General features: G+C 38.8%; 1 protein-coding gene across 4 annotated transcripts in view; it reads right to left on the bottom strand.

The window, feature by feature from the left end:
• The window catches only part of TADA2A (transcriptional adaptor 2A), a 45,165-nt gene that overhangs the window by 6,172 nt on the left and 16,464 nt on the right, over positions 1 to 22,529 (bottom strand). For 3 of the 4 annotated variants that reach the window (XM_059907999.1, XM_059908001.1, XM_059908002.1), the window contains 8 exons: positions 18,225 to 18,316; positions 15,910 to 16,067; positions 14,857 to 14,945; positions 13,204 to 13,276; positions 7,290 to 7,353; positions 5,906 to 5,949; positions 2,771 to 2,881; positions 1,188 to 1,259 (listed from right to left, as the gene is read on the bottom strand). In XM_059907999.1, coding sequence (XP_059763982.1) covers positions 1,188 to 1,259; positions 2,771 to 2,881; positions 5,906 to 5,949; positions 7,290 to 7,353; positions 13,204 to 13,276; positions 14,857 to 14,945; positions 15,910 to 16,067; positions 18,225 to 18,316 — 703 coding nt within the window. The remainder of the gene's footprint in view (positions 1 to 1,187; positions 1,260 to 2,770; positions 2,882 to 5,905; positions 5,950 to 7,289; positions 7,354 to 13,203; positions 13,277 to 14,856; positions 14,946 to 15,909; positions 16,068 to 18,224; positions 18,317 to 22,529) is intronic. The other variant, XM_059908000.1, reaches the window with a different exon arrangement.

The following is a 22,529-nucleotide window of genomic DNA, read 5'->3' as shown; positions in this document are numbered from 1 at the left end:
CTTCAACCAAAGTAGTTCTACTTTTATCTTATTTATGGATTAGTGCCCCACGTAAAATTTCATTTTGTAAACTGTTTCCATTGTTAGAAATAAAGAGCCATTACAGTAGGCTGAACTTATACCCACAGGGCTACATCTTGTGAGCAGTGGGTGATAGCTTTCAAACAACAGGAAGAAGGAGGAAATGCCGAAGATCATTCCAACAATAACAACAAAATGACAGAAACTGCCATTTACTGAGGATTTACTGTGTGCCAGGTATTGTGCTATGTTTTCATGCATTATCTCTAACTTAATCTTTTTTTTAAAAAAAATATTTATTTTATTTATTTATTTGGCTGCACCGGGTCTTAGTTGCGGCACGCGGGATCTTTAGTTGTGGCATGCGGGATCTAGTTCCCTGACCTGGGATCGAACCCGGGTGCCCTGCACTGGGAGCGTGGAGTCTTAACTGCTGGACAACCAGGGAAGTCCCTCTAATTTAATCTTCATACTAACTCTAAGAGACTTGGAAAATTGAAATGAACAGAATTATAGATCTGGTGAAAGAACAGCCAGAATTCAAACTCAAGCTGTCCAAGTCTAGACCTCAGCTCTTAACTACTAACACAGACTACCTTCCCTTATGACCTGGCTCTACTACAACTAGCTCCTTAATCACTTTAAACTTTAATCTCTCCATTAAATGAAAATAACAATAAGTTTGTTACAAGAATTAAATGACACGATCCAGGTGAAGTGCACAGGGTAGGGCCTGGTGCATGGTAAACTGTTAGCTGCTATGAATATAATTATCACTACCTCAAGTAACTGGGATGCAAGCGCCTAGAACCAGTTGAAGCTCCCTTAATAAGAATGATCAGACTATGCATCACTAAATTTAAAAAGGCTGAGGCTAAAAATTGGAATACAAAATCCTTTTTTTTAGAGACCGCAACAGAATCCTAAACCTAAAACGGCATCTCTCTTTTCTCTGTGTCATAACTTTTATTTCACCTCAGATAATCCATATCATGGTATTTTATAAGGATTAAATAGGTGAAACTTTATGGGAAAGATTGAAAACTCATTCTGAAATGTGAAAGCTTGTTTAAAAAAAACAAATCCATGGCACCTCAAACAGAGACACCCTCTATGTATTTGGAAGACCTGCCCTCTGATTTAGTGTGTAGCTTAAGCATACTTACTACAAAAATTGGTAATGCCTGCTGTCCTGTATTCCTGGAGCCTCTTGATTTCCCTTCGGAGTTCGAATTCCACTGTTTATCCCCCCGAAAACAACAAAGAAGAAAAATTGGAAGAACAAAATCAACATTAATGAGCACTTTAACTGTTGAATATTTTCAGTAATTCTGCCTTCTATAAAAGACTGGGCAATTCCATTTGGGGAATCCTAACTGTTGCTAATATCTCATTAGAAATTTTACCCAAGAGCTGACAAAAATGTACTCCAGCTGTCTTTTGGCTTCTGTCTCCAGCTGTTTCCTAGAAAACTTATAGTGAACTGGTTGAATTCATTTAGCTACAGAAGTAATGAATATAATTTTTTAAATCACCAAGTTTCCCTGCTCTATTTATTCTCTGTTAAAAGTTCTAGTCACAAAACCAAATTCTTTTATGAGACCTGTCTCTGGTATTACTTGATGTGGCCCTTTTGCAAGGGAAGGACAAAAGCTCTGTGCTTCAAGTCCCGGATAGTTTCTTTACAGCTTTTCTCCTATAGGAACAAAAGAGCATTGTGTTTTCCATAAACCAAAGATTTCTGCCTCCTCTGAGCACACAGATCACGTTGCACTGCTTGGGTTATTATGTGATAGAACGTTCAAATTTGGGTGCTTTGAAACAGAGGATGAAGGAAGCACCTGGACAATCCATGGGGTGTTGTTCTTTGGAGTGACACATAAACCAGGGATGGCACAAACTGGGACAGGAAGTGAAGGATAAATCACCCAGGATAAATCACACAAAGAATGCCAATCAAACAGGGTGTCTGGGGAGGACAACCAACCTGGCTCAGATACATGCCTACAATGTCATGCAAGAAATGTCTGCACGATGAGTACAGGATACGAGCCTTCATGAAGCACCTTCCCAGAACTCAACTTGGGGGTCAAACACCTGACTCTCATGAGTAAAGGTATAGACTTAGCCCCGCAGTCCAGATTGTTTTATAGTCTTACTGCCTTACTGCCTTAACAACTTCAATTTTTTACAGTGAGAAATCAAATGGGAACTAGATAGAGCTCTCTCAGGGAAAAAGGCAAGAAAATGATGGAAGTACTATATACTATCTCGATGAGTCATCCAACTCTGTCCCCACTTAAAAAACTAGTTTTAATACTAGAATAATTATGAAGAAAATAATATGATTTGCTTCAAAATAATCCAGTTGAGGATGGGAGGGGAGTGGGTGGTAAAGATGAAACTGGATTGGCCACGTGTTGATAATTGCTGAAGTTGGGTGATGGACAGATGGGGGTTCATTATACTATGATCTCTATTTTTGCATGTATTTGAAAACTCCCATAATAAAAAGGGGGGAAAACTACTAAACTATTGTTTATCTGAGAGGAAAACAAGCCACTAGGCTTTTTAAGCTCTCTTCTCCCACCCCCAAAGTCCCAAATTAATCTCATAGTAATAAAGTGGAAGAAATACAAAAAAATCCACTTACTTATTTACAGAACTCCACATAAAACACACCAATATCTCTCCTATTTACATAAAAACACACACACAAATATTTGCTCAAGGTTAAAAAACCACCTACATGCATGGCTTTCAATGAACTTGTCATGTTCCACCGGCCCCACTATCCTTGCAAATCGCCTCATTGTTTCATAAAGGTCTTGGACTTCCTTGGGATACCGCCGTTCCATTACTACAGAGAAAGTAAAGAATATAAAGATCTCTAAGTTTTCTGCATTTTTTTTTTTTACAAGAAGTAAAATGGAAGAACATTATTCCTAACCTCATATGACTAACTTACCGATGACAGGAAGCAAACTGGAAAGCTAAGAATGCAGCACACTAATCATAATGATAAGAGAATCAGGGTGACTATGACACAGAGAGGTTGTTATCACTGGAGAGCATCTGCACTGCTGAGCACCCTGGAGACCTCCACACCTTGCTGTCTCTTAATCTATACAAGGGCAGGAAGTACTGGCAGTAACGGGAAAGATGATTAGATCATGTGTTCTCAGAAACAATGTGGGGCAAAATCTCTGGTATTAACTTCTGCAGAGGGCTTCCCTGGTGGTGCAGTGGTTAAGAATCCGCCTGCCAACGCAGGGGACACGGGTTCGAGCCCTGGTCTGGGAAGATCCCACATGCTGCAGAGCAACTAAGCCCGTGCGCCACAACTACTGAGCCTGTGCGCTAGAGCCTGCGAGCCACAACTACTGAGCTCACATGCCACAACTACCGAAGCCCACGCGCCTAGAGCCTGTGCTCCGCAACAAGAGAAGCCACCGCAATGAGAAGCCTGCGCACCGCAACGAAGAGTAGCCCCCGCTCGCCGCAGCTAGAGAAAAGCCTGCGTGCGGCAACAAAGACCCAACGCAGCCAAAAGTAATAAACAAATAAAATAAATTTAAAAAAATAAAAAATAAAAAATAACTTCTGCAGAACAAGGGAAGTGCAGACATACTAATTCATCTAGAAGAGGTAGATTAGCCTGGAAAAAGTGTGATCTCTTGCACGCTCCACCAAAAATAAAAATCTCTGTAACTACATATCCTCAAATGAGGCATTTATTTCTTCACTTTCTACATGGGTCATTTTGCCTTTCTTTAAACTTAGTTAGGTACCACAACTTAATGTACTACTAATGAAGTTATATTTTGATCACTATGATGGAAGCGAATGGTCCAATATGCCATTTGGGATACCCATGTGGGTCAGCAACTTTGAGGATCGCTACTGACCAAATTTCTAATAACAAGAGCTATCAGCCAAAAGATGGGTAGTAAAACCCACCAACAGTAACTGATAGGCTGGAGCGGCCAGGAACTCTCGAACTGCTACTTAGTCATTTCAATAAGAGTAACTAGGCTAGTTTAGTCCACTCTCAGGCTAAAGATACAGGCTATCACTTATGACAGTTACTTAAATAAGTCCTCTTTTCAGATGAATCTCTTTCTTTGCAGGAGAAATTCTTGCCCACAAATTCTAGGAGCTGATTTGATGGGCAGCCACAAATTGATTATTTTCACCACCAAACCCCCCCGCCCCCCTCTACAGGGATAATACAGAAACATTTGGAGTAAAATTTTTTAATTTGATGAAAAAAACTCCTGTGCCTACATATTAAGGTCACATGCACATTCAGTATAATGGCAATTGAAGACCTCTCAAACCACAACGCACACACCACTTCTTTCTCGGAAGCAACAGAGCTTCCCCTCAGCTCTGTATGTAAGAAATACAGTTAAAAGAATAAAGAGGCTAAACTGACCTCTGTCCACCAGCTGAGAACAGAATTTATACAAGAGTCAAGGTCTACTATGTAAAGGTTAAAATCAACTGACCTATCGTGGAAAGCCCAGGAATTCAGACAAAGGAACCCACTACTGTGGCTATCAGAACATGACCAATTATTGTCTACAGAAAGGGCAAGGGGGATCTGACCTTGGGTTATTTTTGCAAACCCACAGCTCTCGATGAGGACATGGTTAAATAGGCAATACTGTATACTGCTAGAAGGAATATAAATTGATAAAACCATCTTTTAGGAAACAATCTGGCAGCATGTGTTAAGCATTTTTAATAACCATATTCTTTGACCTATTTAATTCCACTTCTGGGAATCTATCTTAAAAAAACAATTTTAAATACAGACAAAGCTTTATTCACAAACAAGTTTACCTTAGCTTTATTTATAATGATTAGAAAAACACTGAAAATAAGCTAAAGATCTAATAATAAAAGACAGGTTAAGCACGTCATTATATATTTATGTATCTATACAACATATTATGTAACTATTAGAAGTGACATCATCAAAACACCATAATGTGTGTAATGGAAAGTGAAAAAATAAAGGACATAAAATGTAACCTACTTATAACCATGACTCTATTAACTGATACTTAACCCAAGACTGGCTGACCTGAACCCTCCTGGCACAGAGTGTCAAACCCTATAAGAGTCTATCAATTAGCGTATGAAGCACAATCATTAGGTACTTTTACAAAAAAAAAGTCTTGTGACATACAACTATTATAAACATATATAAATATTGCAATTATTATGATATCATCGTTCTTATGTTCTGAACAAACTCTACAGTGTAGAAGAAGAAAAAGTACAGAGACTCTTTCCGCCCAGCATAGGTTATCGCCAAATATTTAAAAGTAAGGTCAAAGTTAGCAATCATTTAAAAATCATAGGTTTATTTCATCATCATACAATGCTAATGTCTTTTCTTGTTTGTTTGCCCCGACCATGCAAAATAAAGCTATCATTTTCTGTTAATTTTTTTCCATAAAAATATTTTCACAACCTGATGGTCAAAGTTATTTTATATTTAACATATAATTCCAAAACACAACCCTATCCAGTTCCAGAAAATGATCCATTAATATTCATGCTTTAATTACTATACTAATTAAAAAAAAAAGTATTCTCATGCTAGTGTTATTGACCATATATTAATGGTTTGTAACTCTTACGATGCAACAGAATTGCCTTGAAGACTTTAAAAATATACAGATGCTGTAGCTCTACCTCCAGAGATTCTGACTTAATTAGTCTGAGGTGACTGTCAGGCATCAGAATTTCTAAAGCTTCCTAGGTGATGCTAATATGCAATTTTGATTAAGAACTACTGTCATAAATGATTTGTTTAAAACTATTCAATAATGTTGGGAGAAATTTTAAAATAAGGAAAACTATTACTTACACTGAAACTTTCTAAGGTTGATTAATCCATGGTCTCTTATAATTCTAGAATGAAAAACATATATATGATAATCAGTTTCACATTTAACAATGTTTTCCACACACAGCTTTCATTAGATATCCTAAACACTGCAAGGGGGAATACTGAGGTCCAGAGAAGTCACTCCCCACAAAGTTCTGCAGGTCAGTAAGTCTCTAGCACAATTTTAGGCTCTCAAGCATCATATATTTTTCCTCTCCTTGGGCACTGTAGATTCTCAATAACTATCTGCTGGATGAATGAACAGATCAATAAGCACTCACAAATACTGAAAAACACATGTCTGTAACTTAAGATGAAACAGAAGGGAATCTGTGTCCATATCATCTATTCAGCTTAGGGAAATGATAATTGAGAACAGCTGTTTAAGGAAAATCTGTGATCACACACTCAACATTTACAACTGTACATTCACAGAATGCCTTGAAGCTGTTTGAAATAAATCTTGTGCATGTTTAATGGAAGGTCATCATAAAACATAAGATCTAATAGCGACCTCAACTACTGAGCTCTACCACACTGTCTAGCTCTAATTCCGTGTTTTAAGCAGAACAGAATTTAGGTAAACCATGCAGTGTTACGTGTCTGGAACCTCTGATTTATACCGGAGGTATTCATGACTAGCAATGAAGCTTCTCACAAGAACAGCTGGGTAATCTTCTTCAGCACTTCTTAGAAGCTAACTCCAGACACGCAGAGAGTAAGCTTTACTTTAGATCATGTCTTGGTCCCTCCAGAGTGCCTCCCAAGTCCCATTCCTTTTTCTTGTTGTGATGCCACTGTATCTCTAGTTATTAACACCATGGTAACATGCCTACACATACATACACACACACCCTCCGCATACCCTTCTCTGAACTGTTAAAGTCTCTGTAATCCAATAGGGGTTTGGGATCCATAATTTCTCAGTCTCAATGTATGTTTTTTGTTCTGTTGCAAAGAGAAGGAATAACCAAGAGTGACTGAAACTTGTTCATAATTTCTTTGAAATCCTTGTATATAAAAGACTTCTCATAAAAACTGAGCAGTTAGAATAGAGCATTATTAAGCGTAACAACTTAATAATATCTTGTATTTTTCTTGTTTCTTTTTTCCTTAAAACAGTGTATCCATATTATTCATTGGTCACCAAAACATCAAGAAAGGGTAAGGAAGGAGGAGGTTAAAAAGCAAGAAAAGGAGAGGTATTATTATCTCTCTTAACAGATGGAAAAATTGAGATCCAAGGAGGTTAAGTGTATTCCTCAAGGTCCTAAGATAAGCCCCAAGTGGAACTTGTTCTTATGGGCTATATGTGGTCAATAGTCCAAAGCCAAAAGAAGGCAGGATGGTTTTCTAGACTTACTTTTTTCGCCTTTGTCTCTCCTTTAACCTGGAATGATAGATATCTACTACAGCCATCTTCAGAGCTATAAACAAACAAACAAACAAACAAACCCTTACATATAAATAAAGCCAAGACAAGAAGAAATCTTTTGCCCAAGCTGTCCTAAACTTTCAACCTCATACTGCTAACTATTCCATACTCACTGGTCTAGGAAATCTGTCTCTTGGAAACAAAAATACCCTAGGATAGTGAATTTCTATATCAGTAAATTACAGTAAAGTTCTTTTTTCCTAAGTATATGTTTATATGGGATTACGCTATAGATAACAATTTCTGCTTTTTCCTGAACATCTCTTTTGACCATGTTTTGCTATGTATATTATTAGCTTTCACATAACAGTTCAACAAGGAATCTGAACTTTAGTAACACATGGACTAGAAATTACATCTGTTAGAGTTTCAGATTAGAAGAAAGAAATACCAAAATCTAACATGCTGAGCTATGAGCAGATGTACTACATCTGTATATAACTTCAATCACTGGAAAATGACCAGGAATACTTTATCCAGGCCATTCTCCTTTGGGTCTGAGGTAAAAATAACATAAATTCTAGCTGGATGACCTGAAGAGATGAATGACTGTAATACTTTTTAAACTTTAAGTATTAAAAAAAAAGTATTAACTATCATGGATCTTTTGCTCATTTCTAACAAGTTTAAAAATTTAAACAACATTGCTTCATTTTTCCTCATAACTGCCCACAAACTAAAAATAATTCAATAATATCAGGTCCAAGATTTAAGGCAATGGTTTTCAAACATTTTTTTCAGGTTGCAGAACTCTTTCTATAAATGAACTCTTTCTTGATTTACATGTGTTCCGTATAGAAGCATAGGTACCACAGAATGCCCCATACCCTGCCAGTGTTTCCTAATACAACCGCTGGGGAATGATAGGCTCTAGAACGCTGTGCCGGTGGAGATGCACTTTACGTAACTGTGTGGTGGGAGAGGAAGGAGGAATGGGGAGAAGAGGAACTGTCTCTGACATGCAGTACAACCAAGTACAAGTTTTATAGTGGACTCTACCTTTACTTCTTATGAGAAAGAGAAATTAGGACGTCAACAGATCAAGGCAGAAAGAGAAGCAAATAAAATAGCTAAGTAAATAGTTAACATCTACTGAGTACTTATCATGTTCCAGGCTCTTTAGGTGCCTTATCTCGTTTATCTACTCAATAATAAGATGAATTCAATAGGAAAGAAACTACCTGAAGATCCTGTGGAAGTTAGTGCTAATTTTGACAAAATATTTCTGTAATTTTTCTAAGACACTAACTTATCATGTTTCTTGAGATTTGTGTGGGAATGACTTAATTAAACAGAAAAAACTGAAGAGACTGTGTTACAAAAAAACTCTATAAATAAATCCTGCTGATAAATGGCTTTGGTCCTTGATCATTTCAGTAGTTTAAACTTGTACAACTGGCTCTGGAGAACAAAGGGAAGGAAGGGAACACAGAGAAACAAATGGGAGGAGAACTGGAATTCTCCCAGAGAAAAATTCATAGTTGAAGCTCTCCCTTGTCTTTATGAAGCACACTCAGATAGCAGCAACTGATTATAAGATCTTAACTGCATGAATAACCCAGGGAGGACCACAGCACAGCAGGCAGAACAGAAATGAGAGGCAGACACTGAAAGAATGAGAGTCACAGGTTCATATTCTACTTAAAGTGACTGGAGGGTCTAGTAAAGCAGGCAAAGACCCAGAGCTCCTTAAAAACAAACAAACCCAAAGCACCCATAACCTCTCCACCGATGCCAGGCCTCTGAAATCTCAGTTTTGGGGGATGACTAGTCTCCCTGTGACCACATTGGGGACTGATAACAAAGTTTCCAAACGGCTGGCCTTAAAATATTTCAAGAAGTGGGCAGAAGTCAGAGGCAGCTCCTTCCCACTGCAGTGTATTTCTAACATTGTACAAAATAGCTGGCAACATGTTTCTGTTTTCCTGACAGAAGGCACTTACTGCTTGCTTGGCAAGAAAACCTACTCAGAGGCCTTAACTGCAGGGAAGCCAATCAAAATCTCTACTGCAAGCACACAAGCACAAACCTGTGACTCAGGTATTCCCCAGAAGCAAAGCTTTTTAAAAGTCATTTCCCCCCAAAGATTTTGGCCGAAATGTACACAAGTAGTGCTACGAAGGAAAGACAACCATGTGACCTAATGGTTAAAGTCAGCAACTAGGAAGCCTTAGCCAAGTCACTTCACTCCTTTGTGCATTTCTCTGAAAGTAGAATGGGAAAATATCTATTTCCACTTCTCAGGAATGTGGTTAAGCTATAGAAGATAAAAAATGTGAAATCTAAAAAGAAAAAAAAAAGGTTCAAGGTTGTAGAGACATTAAGTATAGCACAGTATTAAAAGCATAGACTCAAGATGGCCCTGCCGCTTTCAGGTTACCTCTTGACCTCAGGCAAGTTACTTGAGATTTCTACTCTTCTACTCCTCAATTTTCCCATCTATAAAATGGAGGTAATAGTAATAACACCTAACCCAAAGAGTTTTGTGAGGATTAAATGAATTCATATGTGTCAAGGACTTAAATGGTACCTGGCAAACAGTAAGTGCTATATGTATTAGCTATTATTATTAATAGCATTTATGTCTAAAAAGTCCTAAACATAAAGCAGCTAAATCACCATCAAGGGAAGGGCACTGCCAATAGGTAGGTAATGGGCACAGTGACCAGGCTGGACCTCTGATCGACTAATTGTTAAAGGCTCTAAAGGCTGACAATACGGACCAAAGAAAGAAAATTTGGGGGGAAAAAGTGGGGGAGTATCCACATCTGGCCAAGGAATTTTGCTGAAATTGGCTTTCCAAATAGAAGGAGAGTAAACTGCTCTAATGTGCAACCCTGAGAAGTGCTAAAAACACAGGCCCAGTGCAGAGGAAGGAGCTCATGATGCCTCTTGCTTGCCTGGGTTATGGGCCAGCAATGATTAGAAGATGCTGCACCCAGGGCTTAGCACCTGTGAAACTCTGAGAAAGAAGAGTCCACAAATTTAGGAGAGATTTTCCCAAATGAAAGCAGATGGAGAGCGATGTCCCCTAAGGAAAAGGAAACTATGCTGTGTGTCTGCACTGACATCCCACAACATGCCACATGGAGCGCCGAGTTATGTCTTTTGCATCTCTCCGTCTGGACCAATAATTTCTGCTTATTTCAATAAAATACGAGGAGGTGTCATTTAGGGATCTCAGAACCTCCTTATTTTCTTCCTTAGACACTACTTCACATGCAATATCTTTTGGGGGCCCATTCTGAAAGACTTCTGGTATGGTGGAATGTAATTACATGTCCCTCCATTGTGTCCCAGGCCTCTATCATGGACCATTTAAACCCCCTTTATTAGACAAATCCCATGAATCACAGCAAAAGTCTTGGGTGAGGAAAAGAGCTTCATGGCATCACCCAATCTTCTAGATGCAATCTCTCTAGGGGATGGGATACAAAGCCCAGGCAAACAGTTTACTTCCTTCCAGTAGTTGTAAGTGAGGAAACATAAAAGGAATGTTATTAATGCTCAGTGATATTAAGAGTATAATGGTACAATGGAATGGCAATAACACCAATCTGAATTATGTACCACCTTTCATTGGAGACATTCACCCTGACTAATCAGCATCATCCGTTCTTTGTTGGCCAGGGACACAAAGAAACAGCATGCAAAATTCCAAGGACTTGCCCAAGACCACAGTGACTCAGAAGCAAGCCTGAGGTTGAATCACTGTCCTGATGTGCACAAAATATGTGTCCCTCTTTCTGTTCTAGGTGTGCATAAAAAGCTCCTTCTCATTCCCTCCTAGTTTCCTTGGGCTCCTAGTCCCCTTCACTGAGAGTTCCAGGAGAAACTGCTGGAACAAAATGTGCCCAACTGGACAGTGGGTCATACTGCCAAAGGAGCTAATATGAGAACTTAGAGCCATAAACAAAGCATCCCTTTGTGGCACCAGCAAGTCATCCCTTTGATCTCCAGTCCTGCCAAACCTCTTTATGACGCTATCACCTTTTAAAAAGCACCCATCTAAACATCTTACAGTTCACTACTAGACAGGGAGGGAAAGGAGACGCAGGGATTATTATATAAGCGCTGTTAAAACTACTTATGTATAACAATCAATAACTGATTCTTAGTTCAAATGAATTAGAATCAAATAACTTAAAAGGCTGTAGAAACTGTAGAAAGAACACAAACAACTAAAGTATGTTATAGGTTTGAAATGCTAACTGAAATAAAACTTGCTAATCAATTGCTTCTTTTTGATATTTTTTCCTTTGGCCCCCACTTAATTACAGAAAGGACCATAGGTGCACCAGCAGAAATTGCAAATCATGCTTCCACAAAGGATGAAGAGTGAAATTAAATACCAACCATTACTACAGTTTTCTTAATAATGTTGAGGCTTAAGAATGAAGACCTTGGATTAGGGCCTGGAGAAGTGATTCAGCAAGTCCCTTACATAGTTGAGCCATGACTGACATTAGAGATTTTGACTTTCAAAAGTTCAGTACTTTTGAATAGTATCTAAAAGAATGATATTTATGAAACTGCTTTTTTGCATTCTGGATAAGAAAGATACAAGCCAGGAAACAATACCATTTTAATTAAAGCTGGTGTGTATGACGAGAAATACTGAATGGCAACCTGCACACTGCCTTCAAGAGAATGACACACGAGGTGAGAATAGACAATAACATGAATTATCAGGGTTGAAAAGCAGAGATTGACATGGAAGACTGAACAAACACAATGGCTCTAGTGAATGCTAAAGCAGTTTGCCTTAAAGCTTTCCTCTTTTAGTTCAATCTACGTCACTTTGACTTTCCTTAAAGTTGTGTGGGAGAAGAGAAATGAAATTTTGCAAAGAAAACTGCTCAAGAAATATGTAGAGAAAAAACTCTAAAGGTAAAATTTTTATGAGGACTCTTTCTTAGTCCCAGATCTGATGTAACAAATATCTATTCAGCTCTTCTACGGAGAGAAGAATAAAACTCCCCTTCAAGTGACAGAGGACCAGTTAATGCAACATGAAAACTTGATTTAAAATTCAACAAGGATTCTAACTTGCCTTTCCTACCTGGGATATACATTTAAGAAAAGCAATGAAGATGTTGTTTAGGAAATACAGAATCCAAAGGAGCATTATTCACCTACTGCATCACCCTCAATTCTGGGCTGAAATGAAACAGAAGATTGGGGATTATTTTAAATTGTAGTTCACTGAAAATGGAAAGAAGGAAAAAAAGACATTCACTGAAAGTCTAACCATCCACTTTTAAAAGGCTTGTTGGCATTAGCCATTTACGTTATAACAAAAGAGTTGACATAAATCCTTAGAGGGTTAATCTTAGATGAGAATTCAGAAGTGCTAAAAATTCAACAGTTCTGAGAAACAAGAGATTTCCAATCTTGGTCTAAAAACTCTTGAACTTCCATTCTTTTCCCCTGTTATGGGAAATTTTGGGTAACAAATTATAGTGAACATCTAGTATCAGCAGTTGTTACTGAAGTCCCAAGGTCTTCACTCTGATTCCCTTTCTTTTAAGGAGGCAGTGAGGGCCATTTAACCAATTACCTCAGTGTAGGCTTATCTCAGCCAAAAGAAAGCTCACACAGTCCAAGGGATGGGATATTCCCAACTACCCTTATATGATCAACATTCTCACCATCATCACAAAGGATCTGTCTCATTATGGTCAAATCCCAGCAACAGGGGAAGTTCAGCAACTTAACCACTGTAATTTGAGTCCCATAAGGGGCAGGAGACATGTTTAATTCATTCTTATATTTCTAGCACCCAATACAGTGTCATCACAGTTTGCAATCAATAAAAACATTGGCTGTAATAAAATGTTACCGTGTAAAATGTCCGAGTCATCTTCAACAAAATCAATGTCTCTCAAGTCCCATTCTGCATAATTGTCAAACTCCTGTTTGGGGAAAAAAAATTCCCATCTAAAATCCATCAGCTTTGAGTAATGCCTTTACAGGAGCCATGCTTTAGAAGCAAATGGCAAATATATAAACAAACACTTGTTAAAAAGTACTGAACAGGGTACAAGGCCAGGACAACTGCCATAAGTAAATAAGTCATGGGAAAAAACTGAGAGGCTTTCAGGCAGCAGTGACAGCAAAAAATGAGAAAGTTATGAGTCCGGGAATAAAGCCAAACGTATTGTTCTAAAAACTAAAAGTAGTCTGTTCATGAAATCTAACTCAAGAAAATCTAACTCCTACTAGCCCTTCAACTATTGGGCTGGCCAAAAAATTCGTTCCGGTTTTTCGTAACATCTTACAGAAAAACCCGAATGAACTTTTTGGCCTAACCAATATTTAGGTAAGAAAACTGTTGGTATTAATTCATCTACCTTTTTACCACCATCTAGGGCTCTATTTATCCCATAATATTGCTTACATAGCTCAATGGGTAGATTTGTTCATGTTCTATTCAATGACTACAATCTGTAGGGGTAGTGTCTCTGAGGTAGCTCTACAATAGCAGCTGCCATGAACAAAATGCTGACCTGGGTGTGGCTAGCAAAATTGTTTGTAGTTTGCTAAACTTTAATTACCTCCAAGAGTACTATAATTGCGGATTAGGTGATAAATCAAGAGACTTGTGACTACATTCACATGGCTTTTAACTCCATGGCTGAATGAAGAACATGTAGTTTTTATACACATTCATCATTCTTTATAAACTTGTGAATATAGTACAGAGGTCAGCAAACTACAGCCTATAGACCAAATTCAGCCCACTGCCTATTTTTGTAAATAGTTTTACTGGAGCACAGGCATGCTCATTTGTTTACTATTATCTATGCTGCTTTTGTATAATAATGGCAAAGTTTAGTTCCAAAGGAGACCTTATGGTCTACAAAATCTAAAATATTTACTATCTGGACCTTAATAGAAAGTTTGCCAACCCCCTGATATAGTACAACCTCAAAACCCCCTAGATGTGGAATGAAACTTAAGAAATAGGTTTTTGGGGCTTCCCTGGTGGCGCAGTGATTAAGAATCTGTCTGCCAATGCAGGGGACACAGGTTTGAGCCCTGGTCCGGGAAGATCCCACATGCTGCGGAGCAACTAGGCCCATGCACCACAACTACTGAGCCCGTGTGCCACAACTACTGAAGCCCAGGCGCCTAGAGCCCGTGCTCCGCAACAGGAGAAGCCACTGCAATGAGAAGCCCGCGCACCGCAACGAAGAGTAGCCCCCGCTCCCTGCAACTAGAGAAAGCCCGGGCGCAGCAACGAAGACCCAACGCAGCTAAAAATAAAAATAAACAAAATAAAATAAATAAATTAAAAAAAAAAAAGAAATAAGTTTTTGCTCTGAAGAACTTTTACCTTTCTAAAAGAAATATTTACAAATGAGAAAAAGGCACTCAAATGGAGAAAATGTGGCTCGACAAGTTACAGTGCTATGAAAATCTCTTTTTAGTGGTATGGAACCTATAGGTAAGAAATATAGCCTCATCCTAAACAAAAACAAGTTTCCCTTACCTCAATGAAATCTGCTCGAGCTGGCATGTATCCTGCCATGTCCCGAGAAAGCAAGGAGTCAAAGGTAGGTCTGGGAGGGTCATCTGTAGCTGAAAGAATTTAGTTTTTCTTAGTTACTTAATAAAATACTGGCATAAAAAAAGTGACACAAAGAAAGTCCTCATTTAGACTCTGAAATATTTTTGTTTGGAGAAAGACAGCGTCTGAGAGGATAAATAAAATGCAAGAGATTTTTATAAAGAAAAAGTAAAAAAAGATAAAGTATTAATGGAAACAAACTGATTTCTTGAAAAGGAAACTAAGACTTAGGGAATCCTCTAAGTAAATACAGAAATTCCCTCTTATTTTTGCTTTCCTAATATGAAAGAAAATCAAGGATCTTTTCTTCAGTATTACAGAACTTAAGTATTTACCCTGTCTGCTTCAGCTCCCTTACCCCTTAGGACCAATCTCAATTTACAAATCCCATCCAACGACAGGCAAAAAACCCCACTGGATTTGGAATAAGCCAGAATTTGAGTCCAGGCTCTACTGTAACATCCACTAGTCCCATGACCTTGTACAAATTATTTAACCTTTCTGAATCTCAGTTTCTTTTTGTGCAAAAGAAAAGCACTTGCTCTGCCTGTCTCACTGGGTTGCCATGAGGAAGAAATGGTCTAAGGCATTTGAGAACAAAGTGCTAACATCCAAAGGGCTATCCAAATAGGAGGTATCATCAGGTTTTGAGTTAGTCACCTATGAAACTGTTTCCAGAGAGTAGGAGGAAAGAGGCGGGGAAAGAAAAACATTCATATTTCATTACTCGTGCTCTGGGAGTCATTCAGAAAAGATGTCCATTTATAATTCATCATGGGTTTGGTTATGTTTTGTTAGAAGACCCATGACTCCCTAAGTCACATGAGATTTAAAAAAAAGAAAACGAAAAGTTCGCTATTATTACCACAACCAAGTGAACAAAAATAACAAATTGCTTCTTGGACTTAACACTGAGATGATTAATTATAATGAGCTGAATACTGGGCTCTCTTACTGATACAGGGAGGTACTTACAGTGAAATGGAATGGCTGTGTCAGCAGTCTTTGCCTCCTCTGCTTGCTTCAGGTTTAGCAGGGTAGATGCAAACAGAGGGTTATTGATGAAATGCTTCATGTAGTGCTTCTCACACTCCTCCTTGGTCTTGGTGCACATTTGATTGGCTACATCCTGCCTAGAGTGTGGAAAAGGAGAGGAGGAAATAGCGCTTTCATTTATACATAACGGTCAAAGCATGGTTTGTTCTTTCCATATTTTAAGTTCTACCTATATAATGTCTGGAACTTGACACCTCCAAACTGGTATCATGGAGCTATCAGCAGAACATTGAGACAAATATAAACATAGTACTGGTGCAATCTGATGTCCCAAATCCTGCTATTCTGAGATACAGAAACAATATTTAAAAAGCCCTTTCCTGGACTTCCCTGGCAGTCCAGTGGTTAAGACTCCGCCCTTCCAATGCAGGGGGTGCGGGTTCGATCCCTGATTGGGAAACGGAGATCCTACATGCCGTACGGCATGGCCAAAAATATATAAAAATAAAAAGCCCTTTCCTTTCTACCAAAAGAAAGGAAGACCACTAGAAAATATGTAAGCTAGGCTCCACCGAAAGAATTGCTATAAATAATAATAAGCCACTTCAGAACATTGAAAATGTACATAAGAGTAGTTTTATATTCACGTTTTATAGTTTACAAAACACTTCACACGGGCTTCCCTGGTGGCGCAGTGGTTGAGAGTCTGCCTGCCAATGCAGGGGACACGGGTTCGAGCCCTGGTCTGGGAAGATCCCACATGCCGCGGAGCGACTAGGCCCGTGAGCCACAATTGCTGAGCCTGCGCGTCTGGAGCCTGTGCTCCGCAACAGAGAGGCCGCGATGGTGAGAGGCCCGCGCACCGCGATGAAGAGTGTCCCCCACTTGCTGCAACCAGAGAAAGTCCTTGCACAGAAACGAAGACCCAACACAGCCATAAATAAATAAATAAATAAATTTATTTAAAAAAAAAACAAAAAACACTTCACATGAACAAACATTTCTTTACTAGAGCTCTCACGACAGACCAAGCTCTCAGCTAGAAATATTCACAACATAATTTAAATAAATCCTAGTATTAACTGTGTAGTGTATTTACTATCTCAATTTCACAGATGAAAAAATGAGGCCCAAAGAGATTAAGAAACTTGCTTAAGAACACAAAGCACCTAAGTGACAAAGCCACTTAATTTTTACTTAAGACCTCCGACTCCTGGCCCAGATGATGGAAAGATAGAGGTGAAATCTCTCCAAGTCTGCTCTCAGCTTCTCTCTTCCACAGTACTTCACTTGTCTTTCTCCTAAGGCATTACTATGCTCTGCTTTGTGTACTTCAATCATCTGCACATATATTTTGCTTCCCCTACTAGACTATAAGCTTCTTGACTAGCAAGCGAATGATCACTTTTTCTATCTTTTTTTGTATTCCCATAGTGAACAGTATTTTATGATACTTAATAAATGTTGAATGAATGGATACAAGCAAAATGTGAACTGATCTCAACTCTCCTTCTTCAAGGCCCTGGACGTAAGGGAGGCAGCACAGTATATTCTATTAACATCAGGATAGATTATATACACTAGGAAGTCAGGACAGGGAAGAGCTAGTTAAGGGCCCTTCACTAATAAACTATGTGGTCATAAGAAGTCATTTTAACTCCCTAAGCTTCAGATTCTTCATGAACAAAATATATTTAAAAATGCCTCTGCTATCTAGTTCACAAAATGAAATCATCGGTGTGAAAGTACTCCCAAAAGGTAAAAATGAAAGTGGTGGTATTATTAGTAAGCAGTGTCGCCTCACATGGCAACAGCCATGAGTGCTATTCAGTTCTTGCAGGTATCTACAAGCTAAAAACAGGGAGTGAGGATAGGCAGTCTGTCAAACTTGAATCTCAGGTAAGCCACAGCTGTCTAAAGTCTGACTCACTTAAATGACGAGGGCATCTACAGCCAAGAAAAATTCAGAATTCAGAAAGGAGCAATAACTAATAAGTCTACACTTCCCCACTATTCAGAAAGGAATAACCAACCTTCCTTGTGTGGATATGTCCAAAGCAGCCCTTTAGAGCTGTCAGTCATGGACCACTGAACATCTCATAGCCCTGTGAGGCATTTAGGCCTTGGAAAATAATGTGCAGAGGGGAAGAGGACTTGTCTCTAAGTCACGGGTCAATAGAAAAGCAACATATGGCCCCCAAACTCCTTTTTCTGAGGCTCTTCCTTTTACCTTCAACAGCACCTTCTTTTTGGAGCCCACTAGCGCAGGAGAACCCTTACTCCCAAGCTCTTACCAATTTCCAAAGCCACAGTCCATCACAGCTTCTAAAAGGGCCATTTCTTCTTGAGCAGTCCAGCTGGGGTCAAGAACAGGAAAATCTGAGGTCTAAGGAAGAAAAAGTTTGGCCTAAGAACAGACACAGAAATGGAACCCAGCAACCCCAAATATAATCCTAATTATAGTCAAATGGCTGTCATTCTCATGGTATTGAGAGGTGCCTAAAGTACATTCTTATTAGCTGTCCACACCCCGCCACCTCTATTTCCACCATTAGCTACAAGAGTCTACAAAAAATATTATCAACCATAAATGCCACTGTAACTCAGGCAGAAATATATGTTTTTTAAACTTAGCAAAAAGGTAGAGATAAGTATTATAGTATGTTCCCATTTAGCTAAGAAAGATAGGAATACAAATATGTATATTTCTATCATTTAAAATGCAAGAATAAACCATATATTAAAACCAAGGTTACCTATGGGGGAGGGAGGGAGGAAATAGGGTGGAAAGGACAAGGATAGAAGCTGGACCTCTCTGAATATTCCTTGTTTGTAGACTTGACTTTGAAAACATAAATACTGTACATTAACTATTAAATTTTAAAATCAAAAGAATCAAAAGCACAATGTAACAAATAAACCCATGAATTAATTTTAAGGCATAATCACACAGGAAGAAACAATCCCAAGTGACTTTAAAACACAGTAACTTGACTATATATTTCTAGTAGAATATACCTTAAAAGTTAAAGGAACTGCCAAAAAAATCTTAAACTGTTTTCAAGTACTGTTGATACCGTTATTCTGAGATTATTATATGTTGATATGCTGTGGGGTAAAGCAAATAAGTAACTGTATTGGTGTCACTGCACAGTGGGACTTGGAGCTTGGGGAAAAAAAAGAGATGTAAGATCTATGAGGCTATGTAAAACCATGTAGTCTTGTTATTTGAATTGAAAGTTTTAGTATGGGGACTTCCCTGGTGGCGCAGTGGTTAAGAATCCACCTGCCAATGCAGGGGACATGGGTTCAAGCCCTGGTCCAGGAAGATCCCACATGCTGCGGAGCAACTAAGCCCGTGCGTCACAACTACTGAGCCTGCGTTCTAGAGCCCGCAAGCCACAACTACTGAGTCCGCGTGCCACAACTACTGAAGCCCGCATGCCTAGAGCCCATGCTCCGCAACAAGAGAAGCCACTGCAATGAGAAGCCCGGGAACCGCAACGAAGAATAGCCCCACTCGCTGTACCTAGAGAAAGCCCACGCGCAGCAATGAAGACCCAACGCGGCCAAAAAATATATATATAAATTAATTAATAAATAAATTTTAAACAAAAGGAAGTTTTAGTATGAACTCATGATGTATTTGTCTTAAAACAATAATTTCCTATATAGAGAACTAGTGATTACCGGTGGGGGAGAGGGGGGCACAATACAGGGGTGGAGGAGTGGGAGGTACAAACTACTGGGTGTAAGAGAGGCTACAAGGATGTATTGTACAACATAGGAAACATAGCCAATATTTTGTAATAACTGTAAATGATGTGTAACCTTTAAAAATTGTACAAGAAATTTAAAAAATTCCTATCACTGTTCAATGAAAAGGTCTAGAAAAAATGACTAACCCAGTAGCAATTAACACTTCTAGTACCCAGTATGTGGTCTCTAAATACAATTTCCCATTAAAGGAACCAGGGCTCCTTGAAGAAAAAGGCAATTCCAGGTTTGGGTAGGAAATGTACAAGATGAGACTGGAACATTTTGTTACACTGGAAAGCAAAGAACTCTCAAAGACTAAAAGAGTCCTGTCAAAAGGATTCAGAGGTCAACTTGTAGAGGCTCCCACTGACCAAAAATGGAACATCTGAGCATTAAAAATAACTGCAAAGGATTAAAACACATTAAACATTCTAAATACCTAGAGGATGCCAGGGAACCAACTCATACTTTCAAAACTAGTAAATAATGGAAATAATTTATCCTGCCCTTCTGTACAAACTTTACCTCAGGGTGACCACATAGATAATGAAATTTCTTTTTATAGAATTATTTAATCTCATAAATTAAAAGGAGTGATAGAATTGAAAGATAACTATGTATTTTGCAATCCCAGAAGAAAAGATCTAAACAACGATCATGAATGAATCTGATATAGCCAGTATATATTAACTACTAATTTGTAGGAAACACAGAAGTCAGAGGAACACGTTAATCAGCAAAATCTAGACTGCACTAACATCTATAAGATAAACCCAGGTTTTTAAACAATCAAACTATATGAAACAAGAGAAAGAGTGAGGGAAGGAGGGGAGGGAGAGGGAGAACCCACAGGATAAATATATGAGGCAATCAATTGGAATGTATGGACCATATCTGAATTCCAAATAGCACTGTAAAAGGTGAAAGAAAAATGATGATACCACTACACATTCATGAAACCCACTAGAATACTAGGATGAAGAAAATGACAATAACAAAACTTGGCAAGCATGTGGAGCAATCAGAACTCTCATACACTGATGGCTGAGGTGTGAAGTGATACAACCATTTAAGGGAACTTTTTGACAGTTTCTTAAAAGTTAAATAATCATTTATTTTATGACCCAGCAATTCCACTCCTAAGTGTTTACCCAAGAAAAATGAAAATATATGTCCATAGAAAGCCTTATACAAAAATGTTCAAAGCAGCTTTATTCTTTTTTAAAGTATTTTTAAAAAATTTATTTATTTATGTATTTATTTTTTGGCTGCATTGGGTCTTCGTTGCTGTGCGGGCTTTCTCTAGTTGCGGCGAGCGGGGGCTACTCTTCGTTGCAGTGCGTGGGCTTCTCATCACAGTGGCTTCTCTTGTTGCAGAGCACAGGCTCTAGACACGCAGGCTTCAGTAGCTGTGGCATGTGGGATTAGTAGTTGTGGCTCGCGGGCTCTAGAGCGCGGGCTCAGCAGTTGTGGTGCACAGGCTTAGTTGCTCTGCGGCATGTGGGATCTTCCCGGACCAGGGCTCAAACCCGTGTACCCTGCACTGGCAGGCGGATTCTTAACCACTGCACCACCAAGGAAGTCCCTTTTTTTTTTTTTGATGTGGACCATTTTTAAAGTCTTTATTGAATTTGTTACAATATTGCTTCTGTTTTATGTTTTGGTTTTTTTTGGCCATGAGGCATATGGGATCTTAGCTCCCTAAGGGGATCAAACCCACACCCCCTGCATTGGAGGGTGAAGCCTTAACCATTGGACCGCCAGGGAAGTCCCGATGTGGACCATTTTTAAAGTCTTCATTGAATTTGGTACAATATGGCCTCTGTTTTATGTTTTGGTTTTTTGACCCTGAAGCATGTTGGATCTTAGCTCTCCGAAGAGACCCCCTGTGTTGGAAGGTGAAATCTCAACCACTGGACCACCAGGTAAGTCCCTCACAGCAGCTTTATTCTTAATAGCCCCAAACTAGGCAAAGCCCAGTCTCTATCAACAGGAGAATGGATAAACAAACTGTGCTATATTCATACCATGAAATATTACTCAGTAACAAAAAAGAATGAACTATTATTATATACAACTTGAATAAATCTCAAAAACATGCTGAATGAAAGAAACCAGAAACAAGAGTACATACAGAATGAATCCATTTATATGCAGTTCTAGAATATGCAAAACTGATCTATGGTGATAAAAATCAGAATAGTGATTGTTTCAGGTGTGGAGAAGAGAGCAGAGATTTTTTTTTAAAAAGCTTTTTTGAGATGATTGGAGAAATGTGAAAAGTGACCTGAGTTACTTTAAAATTTTAGAGTGACCTAATGAGACATTTACAGATGAAATGATACGATATCTAGGGGATTTGTTTCAAAATAAGCTGGAGGGGTACAGGTTTAGATGAAACAAGATAGGGTATGAGTTGGTAATTTTAAGAACTAGTGACAGGTATATGGGAATTTATTACACTATATGTGGTAGCGATTACAATGGTGTCTCCCAATGAACTTCTAGAATTCACATCTTCATGTGGTCCCTTCCCATTTAATATGGGCTGAACCTGTGACTTGCTTAAGAAGGCCTGGCAGCTTCTACTTTTTCGCCTTTGGGAGCCCTGAACCACCACATAAGAATTCTAGCCTCCTTTCTGGAAAGACCACGTGGAGAGGCCACATGGAGAGGGAGCGGCCCTAAGGCTACCTGGAGAAGAACCAAAGGCCTCAGGCAGTTAAGATGTTCCAGTTCAACCAATTCAAGCCATTCTGAGGTGCTAAAAGTGAAAAAAACCCCTTGGACTTCCATTCCCAGCACACCATGTGGAACCAATGAAAGCTACTCTCATGGTG

Source organism: Balaenoptera ricei, chromosome 20 (assembly GCF_028023285.1).
Source record: "Balaenoptera ricei isolate mBalRic1 chromosome 20, mBalRic1.hap2, whole genome shotgun sequence".
Taxonomy (NCBI): domain Eukaryota; kingdom Metazoa; phylum Chordata; class Mammalia; order Artiodactyla; family Balaenopteridae; genus Balaenoptera; species Balaenoptera ricei.
The sequence above is the reverse complement of the archived record's forward strand: the minus strand, read 5'-3'. Positions and strand labels throughout refer to the sequence as shown.